At 46.4% G+C, this 20,495-nt stretch overlaps 2 protein-coding genes across 4 annotated transcripts; both read left to right on the top strand.

Annotated features, from left to right (window-relative positions):
- The first annotated feature begins 149 nt into the window (after positions 1-149).
- Positions 150-12,849, top strand: ZNFX1 (zinc finger NFX1-type containing 1). 3 transcript variants are annotated; one of them, XM_058814656.1, is made up of 13 exons: positions 151-486; positions 1,188-3,122; positions 3,907-4,038; positions 4,473-4,618; positions 4,821-4,964; positions 5,452-5,566; positions 5,820-6,061; positions 6,173-6,312; positions 6,628-6,782; positions 7,457-7,602; positions 7,960-8,070; positions 8,788-8,883; positions 10,310-12,849. In XM_058814656.1, the coding sequence occupies exons 1-13, from the start codon at positions 432-434 to the stop codon at positions 12,743-12,745; spliced, it is 5,853 nt and encodes a 1,950-aa protein (XP_058670639.1). In that variant the 5' UTR covers positions 151-431; the 3' UTR covers positions 12,746-12,849. The 3 variants fall into 3 exon arrangements, with proteins under 3 accessions (XP_058670640.1, XP_058670639.1, XP_058670637.1); XM_058814654.1 differs by having other exon boundaries at positions 152-486; positions 5,449-5,566; XM_058814657.1 differs by lacking the exon at positions 8,788-8,883 and having other exon boundaries at positions 150-486; positions 5,449-5,566.
- A 779-nt stretch (positions 12,850-13,628) lies between these two features.
- On the top strand, positions 13,629-20,008 carry CCNDBP1 (cyclin D1 binding protein 1). Its single transcript, XM_058814464.1, has 11 exons — positions 13,629-13,770; positions 13,872-13,931; positions 14,597-14,676; positions 15,246-15,327; positions 15,774-15,870; positions 16,140-16,213; positions 16,502-16,578; positions 17,225-17,478; positions 18,225-18,285; positions 19,217-19,263; positions 19,618-20,008. The coding sequence occupies exons 1-11, from the start codon at positions 13,704-13,706 to the stop codon at positions 19,724-19,726; spliced, it is 1,008 nt and encodes a 335-aa protein (XP_058670447.1). The 5' UTR covers positions 13,629-13,703; the 3' UTR covers positions 19,727-20,008.
- Positions 20,009-20,495: the final 487 nt, after the last annotated feature.

The raw sequence follows: 20,495 nt of genomic DNA, 5'->3' as shown, positions 1-20,495 counted from the left end.
GCCGGGCCGGGTGGGCAGAGCCTCGGCTGCCTCCGCCCCGCAGTGCCGGGAAAGGAAACCGAAAGCAGTCCTGCCGGGGCTGGACAGGTGGCCGTGCGGTGTTTTCCCATACTTTGCAATTTCACTGTGCTTCGCTTCCCCTTCTCTTCGCTTCCCCTTGCCGCGGGAGCCGGAGAGAGAAGGAGAAGCTTCGTTTCGGGCGCGCTGACCGCCGCTGACAGGAGTGGGGGGTCTGCCCACCGGGCGGGACTTGCGGGGAACTGGAAAGCGAAACTTTGGGGGGAATTGGAAAGGGAAGTTCTGCTGGGTCTCGGGGCAGACGCGGCGCAGCATCTCCCGTGTTTGGCCGCAGGAGCGCCGCGGTCCCAGCGCCCAGCGCTGCCCTCGCCCCGGAGAGCTGGAACAGAGCCGGAGCGGTCCCCGGCCGGGCCATGGAGGGTCCTGGGCAGGAGCCCCACTCCCTACAATTCCGAGGTGGAGCGAGAGGTGAGGGTCCCCCGGGGAATGCAGGGCAGGAGGGCTGGGTGTGGTGCTGGTACAGGGGGATCCGCTACTCCCCTACCTGTGTACAGCGAAGTTTTCTCTCAAGGCTGGGTTTCAGCACTTCCTTATTTGCCCTTGGAGTCTGTTTGGGGCCATGATGCGGCGATGTGTCGCAGCAGGCTCTTCCTGTTTGTTCCTGCTAACAGTCAATTTTTCCCTAAACGTTCTGTGGGGAGTCTGATAAAAGCCCCGTGGGCTGCTCTTCCTTCTTCTCCGAAAGGCTGGACTTTCAGTAAACACTCCATGTTTTGTGCGTGCTATGTACAGTTCAAGTCAGTTGTGGCGTCCTCTTATCATTATTTCACTGATGATTAACTCCCCAGGAAACGCTGTCCTGTGCAGAAAACTTAAACTTTCACCTTCTTACTTCTGCTTTCAGTTCTGTGGAAAGAGGTTTTCTTTTTTGGTGTCTTCGTAGCTCAAGTGAACTCTAAGCACAGCACTCTCTTTAGCAGTTGGATAGAAGGGTACAAATGAGACACTAATTTGAAAATCTATGTGCAAATGTAATAATTTTTAATTTGATGTCAAATGTTCAAAATATGCTGACTGTCAGGTCAATATACTCATTTGTCTATGTTGGGAAGCATGTTAATTTGGTTGATTTATAATTAAGGAGTGTCATTTTTCCTGCTTTTTTAAAGGACGTGTGCTTCGTTTGGACACTGGCTTTACAGGAAGAGGCAGAAACAGAACAAATAATGTGCCAGGCCAGGCACCTAAGTTAGGGGAAAATTTCCAAGACAATAATTATACCCTTCCACATCGGCAAAGAGGAGAGGGGTTTTGTGGTTGGACTTCAAAGGTTCCTCAATCAAGTAAGAATCCAAGAATCCAAGGTGAACAGCCCAACAGTGAAGCCACAGGATTCTGGAGAAAACAGGAGAATGAGGGAAGGAGAGTGAGGTATCAAGGTGGACAAACACATGACAGGGGCAGAGGACCCTGGAATGAGCAAGAAAATGCATTTAGAGGAAGAAGGTGTCAGCTTGGACAAGCCCGTGAGAGGACCAGAGGACCCCAGAATGAGCAAGAAAATGGAGGCAGGGGAAGGAGGTATCAAGGTGGACAAGCTCAGGGAGGAGCTAGAGGGAGAGGGCTGAGGAGTGCTACCCCAGGTGGTGCCCACCGCAGTGAGCAGCCTCGGCAAGCCAGAAGGATTGGCTATAAATTCCTTGAAAGTCTCCTTGAGAAAGACCCCTCAGAAGTTGTCAACACACTTGCTTCCAGTTCAGGGTTGAAGGAACTTCTTTCCCAAACAACCATGAACCGCAGTTTCGTTCAGCTCATTTGCCAGGTGCTTCGGAAAGCGTGCAGTTCCCAATTGGATAGACAGAGGGTCCAACACATTCTTGGGGTTGTGAAGGAGTCCAACTTTCTCAGGGTCTGTCTGCCACAGTATGTGTCTGACATGGTAACAGAAGTAGTTCCTGCTGTACGCTATGAGTACCCTGAGCATATCAGCAACATCATTTTACTTCTTCAGCACCTGATAAGTACTTTCCCAGCCAGCTCTGTGCAGAAAGTCTCCCTCCTCTTGACAGTCTTGACAGCATCCATCGATGCCCTGAGAGGTTTTGGTGTGGACATCACAGAAGAGACAGAGAAGAATCTCAATCAAGTCCAGATGCTCATGCAGCATCTGCAGGAGAAGAGACGTGAAGGCACCCTGAGGGCTGATAATTGTACATTTATGCAGCCTCAAGATGGGCAAGCAGGAAGCTATCGTTTCATGAGCATTTGTCCAACATACGATGAGATCCACGGTAATGAGAAACCTTTTCTACGTCCCAATTTTGTTTCTGGAAAATATGAAAGCACCAGTATTTATCTTGACACCCACTTCCGACTTTTGAGAGAAGACTTTGTAAGGCCGTTAAGGGAAGGTATCATGGAGGTTTTGCAGAACCTCCAGGACAGAAATTTAAGAAAGAGAAAATTTGATGACGTCAGGATCTACTTTGATGCACGGATTATTGCCCCGTCTTGTACACCAACTGGAATTGCTTACAAGGTCCAGTTTGACACAAAACCACTGAGGTTTGTACATTGGCAGAATTCTAAACGATTGCTGTATGGATCCCTTGTCTGCATGTCCCAAGATCACTTTGAAACATTCCTTTTTGCCACCGTTTCTAATCGTAATGCTGCAGAACTTGCCAATGGGATTGTGGAGCTGTCTTTTGATGCAGACAGCCAGCCACTGGTGGGAGAGTTTGAACCCTCAGACTCTTTCCTCATGGTAGAGACAACTGCCTATTTTGAGGCCTATAGGCATGTGCTAGAAGGGTTGCAGAAAATGCGGGAAGAAGACATCCCATTCCAGAGGTACATTGTGGAATGTGATGCACAGGTGAAGGTGCCAGCATACCTGACATGGGATACTGCCTACAACTTTGCACCCTTGGTGAAGACTTCACGTAAAGAGAAGTGCCCTGATAGCTTGAAAATTGTCAAAATTCTAGATCCCGGTCAATGGCTTTCAATGGAAGATTTGAAATTAGATGAGTCTCAGATGCAGGCATTGAATCTTGCACTCACCAAGGAGCTGGCTATCATCCAAGGACCTCCTGGCACTGGTGAGACATATTTGCTTAAAGGCTCTGTAATTTAAGGAGTTCTTGTTGATTTCCCCATCTAGGGAGATTAACGTCAGAGAAAGCCAGCTGTACTGTCTCCAAAGCTTTAGTCCTGTGCATAATTGATGCTTGAGTCACCCAGTTAGTGTGAGCTGTGGAGACAGTTAATATCCTCAAATAGCCACATCTGATCTTTGCCCACCTACATGCAAACAGACACCAACTGCACTGTTGGCTGTGCTTGTATATTGGGGTGAAGAAGTTTACAGTGGCCTTTGAGAACTTGGTCCTTCTTGCTGTGCAGCACTCTCCTACTTGTCTTCACAGCATGTTAGGGCTTTGGGAACATTCAGCCGTGAGCCATTGTGTGAATAAAGTATTACAAGATGGACTGTAATTGTTTTAAATGGTACCTGAATTTAACAAGCACCAGTGCTTGTATTTCAGTAGTATATGGATGTTTCATGTGCAGCCAAATGTCATCTATGATGCCAGTATCAGAGTAGGCTGGAGGATCCAGTGGGAGAGAAAACCCTGTGTCCAGTGTATTATCCAAAAAATAACATTCTTGCAGACCACGGCCTTGCTCAGCTACAGGCTGGAATGTCAGTTCATGCTGCTTTGTGTACATTTTGTAAGTTAGTTACCCCTGGAGTCAGTTCTCTTGGCACAGACCAGATTGGCGGCCTGGAAAGAAATCTTTTATCTGTTTTGATGATTTCTGTGTTTCGAGGCACTTATAGAGCGTGGATTACCCTTTTCTGATTCTGAGTTTGTCTTGCAGGGAAGACTTATGTGGGTTTGAAGATTGTTCAGGCTCTCTTGACTAATGATCACGTGTGGCAAAGCACTTACAGGAAGCGTCCCATCCTTATAGTCTGCTACACCAACCATGCACTGGATCAGTTCTTAGAAGGTAAGAGTGCCTGCAAGCAGGATGGTGGTATAATCATAGAATGGTTTGGGTTGGAAAGACCTTAAAGATCATCTAGTTCCAATCCACCTGCCATGGACAGGGATACCTTCCACTAGACCAGGTTGTTCCAAGCTCTGTCCAGCCTGGCATTGAACACTTCAAGTGATAGTGCATCCAGTTCTCTGGTCAGCCTGTTGTTACAACCTGTAATTAGAAACTACACTGTAACCCTTACTCTGCTCATTGTATGGCATGATAACCTGCATTTTGGTTTGATTCTTTTTAGTGACTCTAGCCCCATTGACATAGATTAAAAAAACTTCTCTCAGAGCAAACCACTGTAGGATTTGCTGTCAAAGGGTATTTTTCCTACGTCTTGTCCTACTGCTGAAAACTGAGCTTGGCCATTTAGTTCTAATATTTTTTATTCACAGGAATATACTCATTTGAAGAAGCCGGGATAGTGCGTATTGGGGGCAGGAGTAGCAGTGCAGCCCTGCACAGATTCACCTTGAAGGAGCTGAGGAAGCATGCCTACAGATTTGGTTTCCCAGACTACCACTTCAGAGACTCTGACCATGTATGTACAGACCTCCTGGGAGATGCTGGGACTGGGTTGCCTGTGCATTGGAGGAGGTAATAAACCTCCCCCACACCTGGCCTTTCACCTTGTTTTACGCTGAATTTGGTCACTTAATTCTTCTGTCAGATTTTTGTCGTGCTGTTAATGAGCTTTGTTTCTCTGAGTGTGACACTGCCTCCCTGGTCTTTGTTGTGAGTAGATAACGAGGGAGATGAAGGAGGCTGAGGGGGGTCTCCTTGAAGGAGCGAAGCGGTTGGAGTGCACGGCCTATGGAGTTCTGCACGAGCGCTACTTGAAACCACACATGGCACCCCAGCACTGGGCCAGCCTGAGAAGGGCTCTGGTAAGAGAGGTCCCTTTCTTCTGAGTCAAGCAGTCCCAGTGCATGCTTACCATCCTTTCTGCTAATGGGCCTGAGGTTCCAGCAGCACACATCTTTTTAGCACCGTTTGGTTACTGGGAAAGTAAAGGAGTGAACAGCAAGCTGTGCCAAATGACAGTAGTTTAAACAAGCAGGGCAAGAGGGGCTTTGAACTTTGCTCCTTCAAACTGCAGAGATTGTAAGTGATCTTTAGTGGCATAAAAATGCAAGTACCCAAAGGGAAGCCTCTTAAGCTGAAGGGAGGAGGGGTACCCAGGAAAGCCTCTTAAACTGAAGGGAGGAGGGGTACCCTTTCTGAAGATCTGGGGCTGCTGGGACTTTCTAGTTCTGGAGGGTGTCTTGAGGGGACTTGTCCTAGTTCCCACTGCTGTAAGGTGCTGCTTTGGCATCATGCTAAGACTCTGAAGTACAAAAGGCCTGGCTGATTTGACTTTCTCTATATTAGCAGGACACTGAGTTTTACTACATTGCTTCACAAAGCTCACTGATTCTGGAGTGGCTGGGACTTGGTGTATCTGCCTTCACTCAGAGTGCTGCAGAGAATATATCAGCTGAAAATCCAGGTAAAACAAACAAAGCAAAAAAAAAAAAAAAACTAAACACCAGAAAGACACCCACCCCACACACATTTTCTACAAGTGTGTTTGCCTAAGCAGTGGATGTGTGCCAGAAAAGAGACACTACTTCTTAACAGGCACTGAATGATGTGTGATACTGTGAGGGAATTAAGATTAACCCCCATTTCAATGTAGTGGTCTGACTGCTGCACTGATAGAGTGGCTGTGGCTTACTTCATGTGACTGGTGACTCCCACAGGTGGTGATCAGGAGGGAGAGGAGGAGAGCGAAGATGAAGCAGAAGAGGAGCTTTTGGAGATCCCAGAGATGGCTGACCTGATTGAAGATGAGAGAGTGATTGAGGATGAAAAGATAGCAGACTATTGGAGGAGGGAGAAGGAAGATGACAGTGTTCAGGAAATAGCCCATTCCATGCTGGCTATGAAGCTGGATCAGGAAGAAGGAACAGCTCAACCACAGCAGGAGAACATGCAGTGGGAGGTACCTGCATGCATTGGCATGACTGTGTAAAGAAAAACACGGGGATACTAAAACAAAAGAATCTCTGTGCTGTAACTGCTTATTGGGGTGCTTTTTTTTTTCGTTTTGCAGGTAACTCGTGGCCAGAGGAGAAAAATTATGCGGAAGATGAAGGTTGAGCTCCGTAAAGTGAACGCAATGACAGAGTTAGAGGCCAATGCTGTTCAGGATGTGTGGCAACTTGACCTGGACTCCCGCTGGAGGCTTTACAGGTGACAAAGCTATTGTGCAGGGCTTGTCAGGCAGGTGTTTCCTAAGATCATTCCAGTGTGCAAACTGTGTCAAGCCATGATGTTTCTGTTTGTACTTGTTCGTTTCCTTGTTTGAACATGCTCGTTCTTACCTTCCTTGTACTGCATGGGAAGCAATATCATGCCCTGCATTTGTACATGTTCAGGACTAAGTACAGATGGTAATAATCTGTTTCCCAAAAGGCATGGCAGAAGTTTTGAGCTGAATCCACTCAGAACCTGTGGATCACCATCCTGTTTTCCTTGCAGTGTGTGATAATGGTGCTTTCTTCCCAGGCTTTGGCTGCAGACTTACCAGGGTTCTATTCGAGAGAACATTCGGGAGCATGAAGGGCGGTATCAGGAAGCAGCCAGAAAGCTGAAAGAACTGAAGCTGGAGCAAGATCTCTGCATTCTCAGTAGAGCCAGAGTTGTGGGGATGACAACTACAGGTGCAGAGCAGTTGGGAAACAAACCAGTATTGTATTGCTTACAATCATGTTTAAAGAACCTTTTTGCTGAAAGATTAGAATGTGTTGCTTCACAGCCTGGGACAGGCTCTGCCTTTTTAATCTTTGACTCCCTTTGCAGATGGGGCTGTTGTGAGAGTTAAGTAGTGGCATGAGCAGCTTCTGCTGTTTTGCACTCCCCCCTCTTGAGTAGCATTCTTCTAATGGAGCTGCACCACTTGTGCCTTAGTAAGGCACAGCCAATACCTGTGTTGCTATTCCCACAGTACCTTCTGGAGATGGTAGTGTCACGGTTGTTGTAGTTTGTCCCTTTGGAGAGACAATTTAGCCTTATTTATGTGTGTAGAACACATAAATAAGTATAAAGTATAAGTATAAAGTTATCATATTGAGCATTTCTTTTGTCTGAAGAGAGCTTTGGAAAAAGGACCAAGGCAGGCGTAGGAGTAATCCCCACCTGCCTTCCTTAACTCATCATATAGAAGCCATCCCTGGTATTGTGCTGTTTTAAAATTTAAAAAGCCAAGTGTTGAAGTGGGGAATCTTGAGAAGAACCCCAGTTTTTCTGAGACACAGCCTACTCCCCTCTGTGAAAAGTCTTGCCTTACAGCTTGAATGAAGTTATACCCTAAGGTTTATCTTCTGTCCTTGCTCAGGTGCTGCAAAATACCGACGGATCTTGCAGTACATAGAGCCACAGATTGTCATTGTAGAAGAGGCAGCAGAGGTGCTTGAGGCTCACACCATTACTACTCTGAGTAGAGAATGCCAGCACCTCATCCTCATTGGAGATCACCAGCAGGTAACTTTCATGGCTAACATCTCTGTCTGCTGGGTTAATGAACAAGAACCATCTAACCAAATGCTGTGTGGGAAAATTGCCAAGGCTTTTTGCTCCCCAGCTTCCACAGATACCACAGGTCCTCTCTCCTGTAATTTTAGAGTAGAGCTCCTGTGGGACTGATGTTTTAGTTGAACTAATACAATTTTAGATGTGCTCTGATTGTGACTGTATCTAGCTTTGATGTTTAGCACTTCTGTAAGAATCCAGTCTCTGGCCTTTCAGTGGGAGACCAGTCACAAAAAAATGAGAGTGAAAAATCCTACTTAGACATAGGAAAAGTGCCAAAACATGGACCTCCTATCCCTTCTCTTTCAGTTGCAGCCAAGTGCAAATGTATATGACCTGGCCAAGAACTTCAACCTCGAAGTCTCTCTCTTTGAACGTCTGATCAAAGTGGATTTCCCTTTTGTCTGTCTGAAGTACCAAGTAAGAAAGAGCTATAAAATACTTCATGGCATTTGTATTTAGGTTGTTTTAAGTTTGTAATACAGTTAAGTTTATATTTCTACTGTAAGAGCAGCCTAAAAGAAGAGCATGTTCCATCTAACTTCTGAAAAGAGTGGTAGGAGCTGTCAAACTGATACAGAGTTCCAGAATATTTTCAGTTATTTAGCTATATTGTCCACAGCACTGTGGTTCTCATGTTTTTCTGTGAAGGACACGGTTTATTGTGGCAACTGAAACTTCCACAGCTTTGCAGAGTGAGACAGCACAATTCTTCTCAGGATGCTTCCTGCTAAATTGCTATAATAATCTATCTTGGTGCCTGGGGAAGTTAATTCTACCACCACCAGTCCTGTGTTAAAGGTACTTGAAAGAGCTCATTTAGTAGTTAGGGTGATGTGCTGGCTTTTGTTATCTATAAGTGTGCCTAGATTTGCACTGAAGCCAGCATTACTGTGCAACAACCTTATCAAGAGATTTTCTTGAAGATGCTCTGCTACTCTCAGTCCTGCAGTTGTTGGTGGTGTCAGCAATGGGGTGAGGGAGAGCAGGGATTGGGAAGTGCTCCCTTCTTGTCTCTTATTGAAAAGTCATCCTTGTCTTATATTCAGCCACTGTCTGTACAGTGGAGCAAAAGAATATTGACAGGGAAATATGGTTCTCCTTTCACAAGACTGATAAAATTGTTTTGTGTTTCAGCACCGCATGCGCCCTGAAATTGCCCAGCTTATCAGTCCTCATATATACCAGAATCTGGAGAACCATCCCTCTGTCCTGGAATATGAGAATATAAAAGTGAGTTTTCAGCAGTCCAGGGGGTTGCTTTTGTCCCCTGTTACTGGCTAAATGAGTTTCTGTAAACTACAGTGTTCAAGGATTTCAAATTCTTAGGTCAAATTCACTTATTGAAATTTATACCTGAATCAAGGAATTGTGCAATATAGAATTACATAAGTAATTTGTAGTTCTTCTGGCATTAGTAATGGTGGACGGTGGAAATAGATCCAATACCAATGACTTTAAAAGAACAGTAAAAATGGAAGGGGGAACAAACAAATTGTAGGAGTTTGAAAGCTAGGAAGAAATCTTAAATGAAAGATTTAGAGGATAATATTGAAATTCCAACATAAAATAGGTGACAGGATTACTGGAACTCTTTCCTTAGTCTCTCCATTTGGGCATTCTGCCAATGCACAACATTGCAAAGAAGATCTGTGCAGCTTACAAGTATAAAGTCATCATTTATTATCTAACATGCTCAATAAACAGCCAGAATTTAGTAAGTTATTAGAATGCTTGCCTTGGGTATCAGTCAGAAGTGTCAGTCTTTGCTTCTTCCTTAATGATACTGAGCATCCATCTTAACACTCACTCCCCATTTTCTGATTTAAATTTCCTTAATGAAATGAGGAAATACAAATGAGGAAGCCCTAACCAGGGCTTCATGTATCTCTAGGTTGGTGCTTTTCTTGCATCTTTGAACTATTAACAGTCATCTCTCTGTAATCTTACCTTGGACAACCAGAGATCTGTGTTTGATCTACAAAAGCTGTTCTTTCCTGTTAAAATCACTCTCTGGGTTTTGGCAGGCAGAGCAATAATTTCTTACGGGTAGAATAATTCCAGTTAATAGGTAAAAAAGTAAAAGCACCTGCTAACTCAAGGCAAATAGAGTTTTTGAACAGGTGAGCAGTCCACTCTGAACACCATGAGATGGTAAGTGACTACTGGAGTCCTAGCACTCCTAGTTTTTTCTGTTGAAGAAGAAATCTTCCTTGCTGCTTTGTTTTTATTGCAACAACAGAGGAAGTGTGTTTTAGGCAAGTGCTCAGTCCTGTGCACTGGTAACTTAGTATCTTTCTCCTACAGGGCCAAAACAAGACATTGTTCACACCATGAGTATGCTTTGAGAAGTTACTAACACTTCATGTTTTCTTTGGTATAACCTAGAAACGTACAGTAAAAACATCTCTGGAAAGATAGAGAATAAAATCAGAAACTGATTTCATATTAGGATACTAAAATATTACCAGTAAGCTGAAATGGGAATTTGATTAATAACCTATGGAAATCTAAGAGGAAATCACCTAAGTACACAGTAACTGCATACTGTAGTCAGCTCCTTAAAAGTCCTCCTGGATGTGGATGATCAGGAACACGGAAACACTCTGGGGTGACAGAAACTAGAATTCTCTCTCTGACATCCTTCCTTTTGTTTCAGGGTGTCTCAACTAATATCTTCTTTGTGGAACATGAGGTTCCTGAACAAGAGATCCAGGAAGGGAAAAGCCACCAGAACCCACATGAGGCCCACTTTGTAGTGGAACTGTGCAAATATTTCTTGTGTCAGGGCTATGAACCTTCTCAGATCACCATTCTCACTACTTACACTGGACAGCTCTTCTGTCTGCGTAGGTTCATGCCAGCAAAGATCTTTGAAGGTGTGAAGGTTCATGTGGTGGATAAGTACCAGGGAGAGGAGAATGATATTATTCTGCTGTCATTGGTGAGGAGCAACAAAGAGGGGAGACCTGGGTTCTTGCAGATCCCTAATCGGATATGTGTGGCATTATCCAGAGCTAAGAAAGGCCTCTATTGTATTGGAAACATGAGAATGCTTGGCAAGGTTCCTCTCTGGAACAAGATCATTGTAACCCTTAGGAAGAATGGTCACATTGGCCAGTCATTGGAGCTTTGCTGTCAAAACCACCCTGGAACCAAGACAAAGGTATCTACAGGTGAAGACTTCAATAGTGTCCCAGAGGGAGGCTGTACTCGTCCCTGTGAGTTTAGGTTGAATTGTGGCCATGCTTGCACAAGGGCATGTCACCCATATGACCCCGAGCACAAAGAGTACCAGTGCCTGAAGCCTTGTCAAAAGGTACTTTGTGAAGATGGGCACCGCTGCCCAAAGTCATGTTATGAGCCCTGTGGAAAATGTATGGTGAAGGTAAAGAAAACTATTTCTAAGTGTGGCCACGTACAGATGGTGCCATGCCATATTCCAGAATGGAAATTTGAGTGCCTAGAACCTTGCCGGAAGAAGTTAAACTGTGGACACACATGCATGCGTACCTGTGGGCAGCAATGCACGATGAAGTGTCCTCAACGGGTTACAGCCACACTGAAATGTGGCCACGAGCAGAAAGTTGCTTGCTGGATGACCAGGATGAGGCATGAGGAGCCTGTGAAATGTGAGAGTAAATGTTCTGTCACACTGGCATGTGGTCATGTATGTTCAGGTTCCTGTCATACTTGTTTTGAAGGAAGATTTCATAAGGCATGTGCCAGGCCATGCAAGCGTGTCTTGATCTGTTCCCACAAGTGTCAAGAGCCTTGTACTTCAGAATGTCCTCCTTGTCAGAAGGAATGTGAGAACTACTGTATTCACAGTAAGTGCAAAAAGAAATGTTGGGAAAGCTGTGTTCCTTGTGCTGAGCCGTGTGAGTGGCAGTGCCAGCACTACCAGTGTACCAAGCTTTGCTCTGAGCCATGCAACAGGCCTCGCTGCAATGTTCCCTGTGCTAAGATGCTGCCCTGTGGTCATCCCTGTGTTGGATTGTGTGGAGAGCCCTGCCCAAAGAAGTGCCTTGTTTGTGACCGTGAGGAACTCACTCAGATCTTCTTTGGCTCTGAGGATGACCCAGATGCTCGATTTGTACAGCTTGAAGACTGCGGCCATGTCTTTGAGTCTCAAGGCCTTGACCACTATATGGATGAAGATGATGATGCCGTCAAGCTGAAGGTATGCCCTCTGTGTCAGACACCCATCAGAAAGAATCTGAGATATGGCAGCAGTGTGAAAAGGCAGGTGGAGGAGATAGAACGGGTGAAACAGAAAATCCGAGGCCCGGCAGAGGAAATTGAGTCTAACAGACAGAGGCTGCAGGCTCAGGCTGCGCTGATGCAGAATCTTTTTCTGAGACCTAATCTATATTCAAAGTATGCCATGCTGGAAAATAAACTAAAAGCTTCACCTCTCTCCACAAAGAGTATCGGACTAATTGAGAACTTGCTTAATTTTTACAAACGTGTAGCAGACCTAACTAATTCTCTGAACAAAATCGATGAGAATGAAAAGAGAGGGCTGATAAAGAGGCTGGATGAAGTGCAGAAGTGGTTGGATAAGCCACGCATCAGTTTTACAGACCAGGAGCTCACTGACCTGCAGTCTGAGATCCAGAGGCTGACTTACTTGCTGAGCCTCTTGGAAAGGTGCAAAGCAACAAGTAGGACGATGCCCGCAGACATTGCAGCAGAGATTAACAGTGCACGGGAGATCCTGGAAGGGACAAAGAAATTCACAGAGGAAGATGAGGCTGCAGTGAAGGCTCGCTTGAAGAAGATCAATGCTAGCTTGCCTATGTCAGGGCTGGGGATTTCTGAAGCTGAGCGGGTGCAGATTGTCAGTGCTATTGGCTGTCCCCGTGGCCACTGGTTCAAGTGCAAAAATGGGCACATCTACGTAATTGGGGAGTGTGGGGGGGCAATGGAGGAGAGTAGGTGCCCTGAGTGCCACGAAGTCATCGGTGGCACCAACCACACCCTGGAGAGCAGCAACCGCCTGGCCCCGGAGATGGACGGGGCAACCCACGCGGCCTGGTCCGACGTGGCCAACAACATGCTCAACTTCGAGGAGCTGCGCCGGCTGATGTAGAGTGTGAGCTTCGCTCTTTCCCGCAGACACACACACACAGGGGCACAGCCCCACTGCTTTCCCCCTTTGCTTGTTCTTAACTAATAAAGTGTGTCACTAATAAAGTGAACCCTGCTGGGCAGTCTCTGTGGGGTGGGGCTGTCTCTATGAGGCTGTCTCTATAGGGTAGGGCTGTCTCTATGTGGTGGGGGTGTCTCTGTGGGGTAGGGCTGTCTCTATGGGGTTGTCTCTAAAGGGTAGGGCTGTCTCTAAGGGTTGTCTGTGGGGCTGGGCTGTCTCTATCGGGTAGGGCTGTCTCTATGGGTTGTCTGTGGGGCGATGCTGTCTCTATGGGGTGGGGCTGTCTTTATGGGGTTGTCTATGGGGCGGGGCTGTCTCTATGGGGTGGGGCTGTCTTTATGGGGTTGTCTATGGGGCGGGGCTGTCTCTATGGGGCGGGGCTGTCTCTATGGGGCGGGGCTGTCTCTATGGGGTTGTCTATGGGGCGGGGCTGTCTCTATGGGACGGGGCTGTCTCTATGGGGCGGGGCTGTTTTATGGGGTTGTCTATGGGGCGGGGCTGTCTCTATGGGGCGGGGCTGTCTCTATGGGGTTGTCTATGGGGCGGGGCTGTCTCTATGGGGCGGGGCTGTCTCTATGGGGCGGGGCTGTCTCTATGGGGTTGTCTATGGGGCGGGGCTGTCTCTATGGGGCGGGGCTGTTTTTATGGGGTTGTCTATGGGGCGGGGCTGTCTCTATGGGGCGGGGCTGTCTCTATGGGGTGGGGCTGTCTCTATGGGGCGGGGCTGTTTTTATGGGGTTGTCTATGGGGCGGGGCTGTCTCTATGGGGCGGGGCTGTCTCTATGGGGCGGGGCTGTCTCTATGGGGTTGTCTATGGGGCGGGGCTGTCTATGGGGCGGGGCCGCTCCCGGAGCGGACGTGACGCGCCTCTGTGGCGCTCCGGGGCCGCCCCGCAGCGATGGAGGCGCGGGAGCCGCTGCGGGACGTGCGCGGGGCGCTGCGGGCGGTGCTGGCGCGGCTGCGAGGTGCGGGCCGGGACCGGGAGCGGGGCCGGGCGGGGGTCGGGCCGAGCCGGGTTGAGCCGGGCCGGCTCCCCGCGGGCTGAGCTGTGTCTGTACCGTTGCAGAGGGAGAGCCGAGCGAGGGCCGAGAGCCGTTCGAGCTGCCGCGCTTCTGGGACGCGCTAGGTACGGGCGGGGCGGGCCGGGCCGGGGTTCGGGGGTGCCGGGTACCCGCGGGGCCGGTCCGGGGCAGGGCTGCCCTCCCCGCGGGTCTCCAGCTGTGGGGTGTGCCCTCCACTCGCGGAGTCGCGGAATGGGCAGGGTTGGAAGAGAGGGATCTTTAAGATCATCAAGTCCAGCCGCTAACCGTTTGCCCAGCTGTAAACCATAAACCACGTCAGTGCCAGATCCAGCCTCCTGGATCATCCTAAACATCCCCAATTACTGACTCCTCCACCGCCCAGGCCAGCCCGTTCCAGTGCCTGACCACCCTAAGTCTGGTCCCCAAACGCTCCAAGGTGTGGCAGAGCAAAGGCAGATATTGAACCGTTCACACAAGGTTTCTAAAGGTCTCTGTTAAAGCCTCCTGGCACATCCTGCTGAACAGGTCATGGACCAGAATGCAGACTGGGGTTCACTACCAGCCAAGTGAGAAAAAGCAGACAGGACACAAGCAATGCATGGCACGAATGCAGCAGGGAGTTTTTCTTCGTAATGGGGTTTAGTTTTTATCTTTGTATTGCTTGGGTGAAATGGTAAACAAGCAGTAGAATCAGAGCTGCTGCTATGTTCTTTTATCTTTTACCTGAGTTACTTTGTCTTCTTTTGCTCCTGTTGGATTTTTTTTTTAGGTCAGACATTCCAAGTAACATCACAGGAAGCTACAAAGCTGAGTCTGGCATTCTCAAGGCCTCCACTACCTTCTGCAGAGGTGAGAGAAAGCCTTGACAGACTATGAAATTGCAGTGTGTTTGCAAGCTTGAGGTATTTCTTGGTTCATTTGACTAAATGGGCTGTGTACGGTGGAGTGTATTAATATAATCCAAGAACTGCCCAGAGAACAAATTTCTCTAAGGTAGGGAGATATACTAAATAAAAATGTTCTTATATTCTTTCACAGCCACAGCTCATTGCTGATAGAGACAGATTATTGGAGAATACAGACCTTAAGTTTAACAAAGAATATGCAATATTTTTGCTATCAGTTGAGAGAAGTTTATCATACCGGTGTTGAGAGCAGAGGCAGAAAAAAACCTTAAGTTCAGAATAATGATCTAAGTTACTAATTCTTTTCTGATGCATGACTACCACACCAGGGAGTGTTTTCTTACTAAATCATGAGGCAAGCTAAGATGCATACAGTTGGCTTATGGTGCCTTTTTCTTGTGCTGTATTTGTTTACTCAGAGCAGTCTGAAAGCCGGTGATTGCTTGTGAGGATGCCTACATGTGCTGCAGCTGGGTGTTACTCTGGGTGATCCTTTTGCCTCTCTGTTTTCAGAACTGCCGGAAGCTGAGTGAGGATGTCCAAAATGCCATTCTTGCAGTTGCCACAGTGTACTACTGGCTACCCAAGGGCCAAGGTGAGCTGGTGACAGCAAGGCAGTCACCACTGTATGGGATGGGGGTTCTTTCACCACTGCTGTATAGAGAAACCCAGTGTTTCAGAGCCTAATGAGGTCTGGTATCAGCAAGTTTTTATTACCATGGTATCCTATTATCAGCTGTTCTGTAGACTTTGAACGTGTTTATGAGTGAGGTACTTGTCTGTCTGCTGCTGCAGTTTTCCATCTGTGGGAGAGTGATGATGTAGGAAGTTGTGTGGTTGATTGAGCATTGAAAAGAATGAAATCCTTGTCCAGAGTTCTTTTGGACCTGGGAAGCATTTCCCTTTCTTCAAAATACATGTAACTTCATTTATACAGTGTATCCACACAAACGGAGCAGTCTGTGTGTTCATCTTCAGCACTTGCTCTCTGTCAGTGCTGACTTTGTGCCAACTTTCTTGCTCTTTCTCTGTCTCACCCAGGTACTACCCTTCGGAAGATGGTTCGAGATGCCACCACTGAAGTAGTGGAAGGGATGATCCAGCTCACAGACACAATTCTCAATGCCCCAGTGGAGAGGTTGTCATTTTCAATTGCATAGTTATGTGATTTTGTGATAATTTTGTGATAATTGTGATTAAAAGGCAAGAACAAGTTACAAGTATACTTATTAGGAGGCAGTAAGGGCTTTACACAGACATGGCATCCTAGTGACAAGCTGGTTGGTGACATCTTTGCAGCAGAACTTTTGCTAGTGTTTATCATCTTTGTTGCAGAAAATGAAACAAACCACAGTCTAGCACAGTGCTGTTATTGACTCTGACCTTGAGGGTTTTGTTTTGTTTCAGCTTGTCTCAGGAACAGCTGATATCAACTGGAGGTGTGTGGGAGGCCTGTGAGCAAGTGTCTAACCTGCCACGAGGTGAGTGTTTTAAATGCAGAGCAACAGCTCCAGGATGGATCTTGGAATATCAATAGCTTTTGCAAGGGCATTCCAGCTGGTACAATAAAAGCTGAATGGAGAATAACTCAAAAACTTGACTGGTTTTGAAATGTATAAGCTTGGAAATCAGGTCAGATTCTTTGTCTGACAACAGTGCAGCTCTGAGCTCTGCAGGAAGTTTGATCCTACAGTGATTGCAAGCCTAGATGGAGGTTGCTGGAGACCGATTTGAAACAGTGGGGTGCCACAGTTTTCATGCTTTTGCAGATAACCAGGCAGCAGTTGTGTCGGCTCTGGCTGCATCTCTAGGTGTGGTCAAGGATGCTGTGGAGGAGATGGAACAGGTAAGGAAGCCCCTAAGCCTTAGAGGGACATGCAGTGGTGGATTCATAGACTCAGAATATTCTCAGTTGGAAGGGATGCACAAGGATCATCAAGTCCAGCTCCTGGTCCTGCTCAGGACAACCCAGACAATCCCACCATGTGCCTGAGGGTTGTCCAAATGCTCCTTGAACTCTGGCAGGTTTGGGGCTGTGACCACTTCTCTGGGGACCCTGTTCCACTGCCCAGCCACCCTCTAGGCTGGTTCAGTGATGAAACTCAGGAATTATTTTACATCCAGACTTTACTATAGATTTGCTCCTACATGACATAGATTATTTTTTTATGCATGGATTTTAATGAGTTTTTATTCTCAAGCCTGGTTTACTTTGTATAAGATTTTCATAAAGCCATGAATTGGGAATGGGGGAGGCAATTTAGGATCGTGTAAGAATTCACCAAGTTCTTGCTGTTTGCACTGTTAGAGTGGTGTTTTTTCTTAATCCAGTTATTTTAGCATTAACCAACTGTGATTTCTCCATTAATTATTTATATGATGTCTAGATTGTTAGTTATTTATATGATGTCTAGATTATTTTTTCCCTTTGCTCCTGGGTGTTACTGGAATTGATGCCAGGCTCTGGGTTTTCAGTGCCTCTGTGTTCTCAGGCACTGGTGGAAGGGCAGGATCCCTATGGGGACATCATGGAAGATGAAGAGCTGGGCTTTCGGGGCAACAGGGACACGTACTGGTCAGAGGCTGACAGGCAGCTGCTCAGTTCCTGCATGGGACTGATGAAGGCTTCTAAAGCTTGCCTGAAGAAAGTTTTGGCTGCAGTGAAGGCCCATGGCAAAGCTGATTCTCCAGAGCACATTGCACAGCTGGATGACCTAGCAGACATTGCTAATGAGATCAGCCCAAGGTAAGCAGGGTTCTCCCCATGCTGTTTTCCCTCCAGAGCACTCCTGGTCTATGACGGTGTTCACAGGGATCTTAGGATGAGGGAAGAGATGAGAATCTGACTCCATCTTTCAGAAGGCTTGATTTATTATTTTATGATATATATTATATTAAAACTATACTAAAAGAATAGAAGAAAGGATTTCATCAAAAGGCTAGCTAAGAATAGAAAAAGAAAGAAATTATAACAAAGGCTTGTGGCTCGGACTCTCTGTCTGAGCCAGCTGGGCTGTGATTGGCCATTAATTAGAAACAACCAACATGGGCCAATCACAGCTCCACCTGTTGCATTCCACAGCAGCAGATAATCAATGTTTACATTTTGTTCCTGAGGCTTCTCAGGAGGAAAAAGCCTAAGGAAAGGATTTTTCATAAAAGATGTCTGTGACACTGGTCTTTCTTTGAGGTCTTGAGTGAGAAGTTGAAAGAACCTCTGTGATACTGGAGCTGTGAGCAGGTGGTGGACACAGATGTAGTGGGAAGGCTGTTAAGCTGTTGAGGGTTGTGTAGGTCAGGAGAGAAGCGCAGGGGATGGAGCTGTGACCACATCTCACTCCATGGTGACAGGGACACACAGCATCCCATAGGTACAGCTGGCATCTCTCTGTTGTTCCTGACCTGCATTCAGGACTGGGGCAGACTTTGACCAGAATCTGTGAGTTGTGCTATCAGAACATTCCTTCCTTGTTCCCCTCTTTTCTGTTCCAGTGTTGATGAGCTGGCACTGAGCATGTACCCACCTGTGAACCCACTGGCTGTGCGATTTAACGTGAGTATCTGCAGTCCTGATAGCTCAGTGCCTGAGTATCTGCACAGGGAATGGGAAGAAATCAGATTGGAAGGCTTAGGTGACTTCAGGGAGATATGGGTGCTAGTAACTGCCTCAGTAATAATTTCTTAAGGATGAAGAGTGCCCTTTGTTCTTGCACGCTTAACTTCAGGTGGACACACATACTGCATCTGCACCTCTTAAGGGTACTTAAAACTTCAGCTCTGAGCTATAATCCACAGAGATTTGCAGTGATAGAACCTCAGGAAAGTGATGTCTAAGGCTGCCTAGCTACTGCACATGTAGTTCTTTCCTTGGGTAGTGCAGTCTTGCTCAAATAAAGCTTTCTATGAAATGAAAAACTCTTTCAGTGAGTGTATTTAAGCACTGAACCAAGCTGCTTGGAGAAGCAGTGGAGTCTGCATCTTTGGCAACACTGAAAACTTGACTAGGCAACACTCTGGCAACCTGACTGAGCTTTGAAACATCCCTTGCATCATAAATCAAGTACAAATCTCCTCGTATCTGGGATTTGTTTTATTCTTAATTTTGGTTTCATGCCTTTGGCCAGTGGCTTGATTTTTTTAATAAAAAAAGAATTACTTAATATCAAATTACATTAAAAGCAATCACTTGCAACTTTGTACTTTAATACCAGTTACTAATTTCTAGTAGGCTTAAAAAAAAAGGCATTTTAATGTGTGGTTTAAAAACAGACAGGTTTCTTTTTTACCTGTCACAGCCAGGAGTAGGTTGGAAGGCACTTCCAGCATGGCAGTGATGGATGACTTCATTCTGCATCGGATCCATGGCAGTTTTATTCATAACAGGCTTTTGTGCATCCCCGTAGTCCTCTTTATTTTCCAGTACTGTTCAGACCCTCCTTTTCCTCTCACTTGGCTCACTTTATTTCCCTTTTGTTTCTTTCTAGGCTGCTAAGCTGGCCTCAGTATTAACGAAAGTCTTAGAGATTGCCAAGTGAGTATGAGCTACAGTTTTGTAAGTGTGTGTTCCCTGCTATGAAGGTTGATACCTTTGTGCCTCATGTCAAACATGACTCATTTCTGGACAGTAGATGCTGGCATTTCAGAGCAATGGTGTTGTTATCTAGTCACAAAGGGATGGGAGTGAGAAAAAGGTGCTAGGGATGATAGTGGTTCCTTATTTTGGGTTTGGGACTGCAGACATGAGTGTGGGTTCTTGCTCAAAGCCCTCTGGGGCTAGAGCAGCCCTGTTTTACTGCTGGTTATTCAGAGCTTCACAGTACCTCTGTGCTGTCTGGATGCAAACAGACCAGGAGGCTTCCCTAATGAATTTCCTCCCCTTTTGCAGGACAAGCCATGTGTGTCCACCATCAGAGGAAGGCTGGGTGCAGTTTCTAACTGGTGCAGTAGATCACAACATGAACAAAGTCAAGAGCTTCACACAGGGTCAGCTTTAACTCTTCTGTGCCTGTGTGTGCTGCTGCCACTGGCTCTGGCATCTGCATTTCCAGTGAACTTTGCTGTTCTTTGGCTGTTTGGAAAATGATGAGAACAATGGAGGAGAGAACTTCACTGCTACTTGGAAGAACCTCTCCAGGAAGTTGCCCTTTGCCATGGCAAAGGTGTCATTTTGCTTGGATTCTTGGGATGATGCAGTGCTGCTTCTGAATGTGCCCCATTCTTTGGACATTACAGCTACTGTGGGGTTCAGAGAAAAATAAAATATTGCTAGATTTACATTAGTTGCTTTATCTGTCTTCAGAGGACAAAGGATATATACAGAATGAGAGGGTCTTGCTTCTTTTTAAGCAGCCCAGTGAATAATTATAAAATGTTCTGCACTGCTGCTATTTCCTGTCTATTTCCTGTTCACTGTCTTAGAGAGCAGTGAATGAGCTTTCTCTTATTTTCTCAGAAAGTAGCAGAAGATATTGTTTACTACCTTACCAATGTCAAGGATCTACAGGGAGAGATATCCCTCTATATATATATATCCCTTGAGACATCCTACATCTATCATCACTTTAAAAGTTCCAGGATACCCTTTACTTGTCACAGGTAGGGCAGAAGACTTAAGCACTGGTGGGCTCAGCACAGCTGTGGTGAGAACTGCAATGTGTGTTTCAGCATTCAGCCCATCTTTGTCACAGTGAGGCTCACTTCTAAAACTGCAGAGTAGACATAGTGGCAGATGGGAGAGAGTTGAGTTTGTGCAAATAATCAAAA

This window comes from Ammospiza caudacuta, chromosome 15, assembly GCF_027887145.1.
Source record: "Ammospiza caudacuta isolate bAmmCau1 chromosome 15, bAmmCau1.pri, whole genome shotgun sequence".
NCBI classification, from domain to species: Eukaryota; Metazoa; Chordata; class Aves; order Passeriformes; family Passerellidae; genus Ammospiza; species Ammospiza caudacuta.
This window is presented reverse-complemented; position numbering and strand designations above follow the sequence as displayed.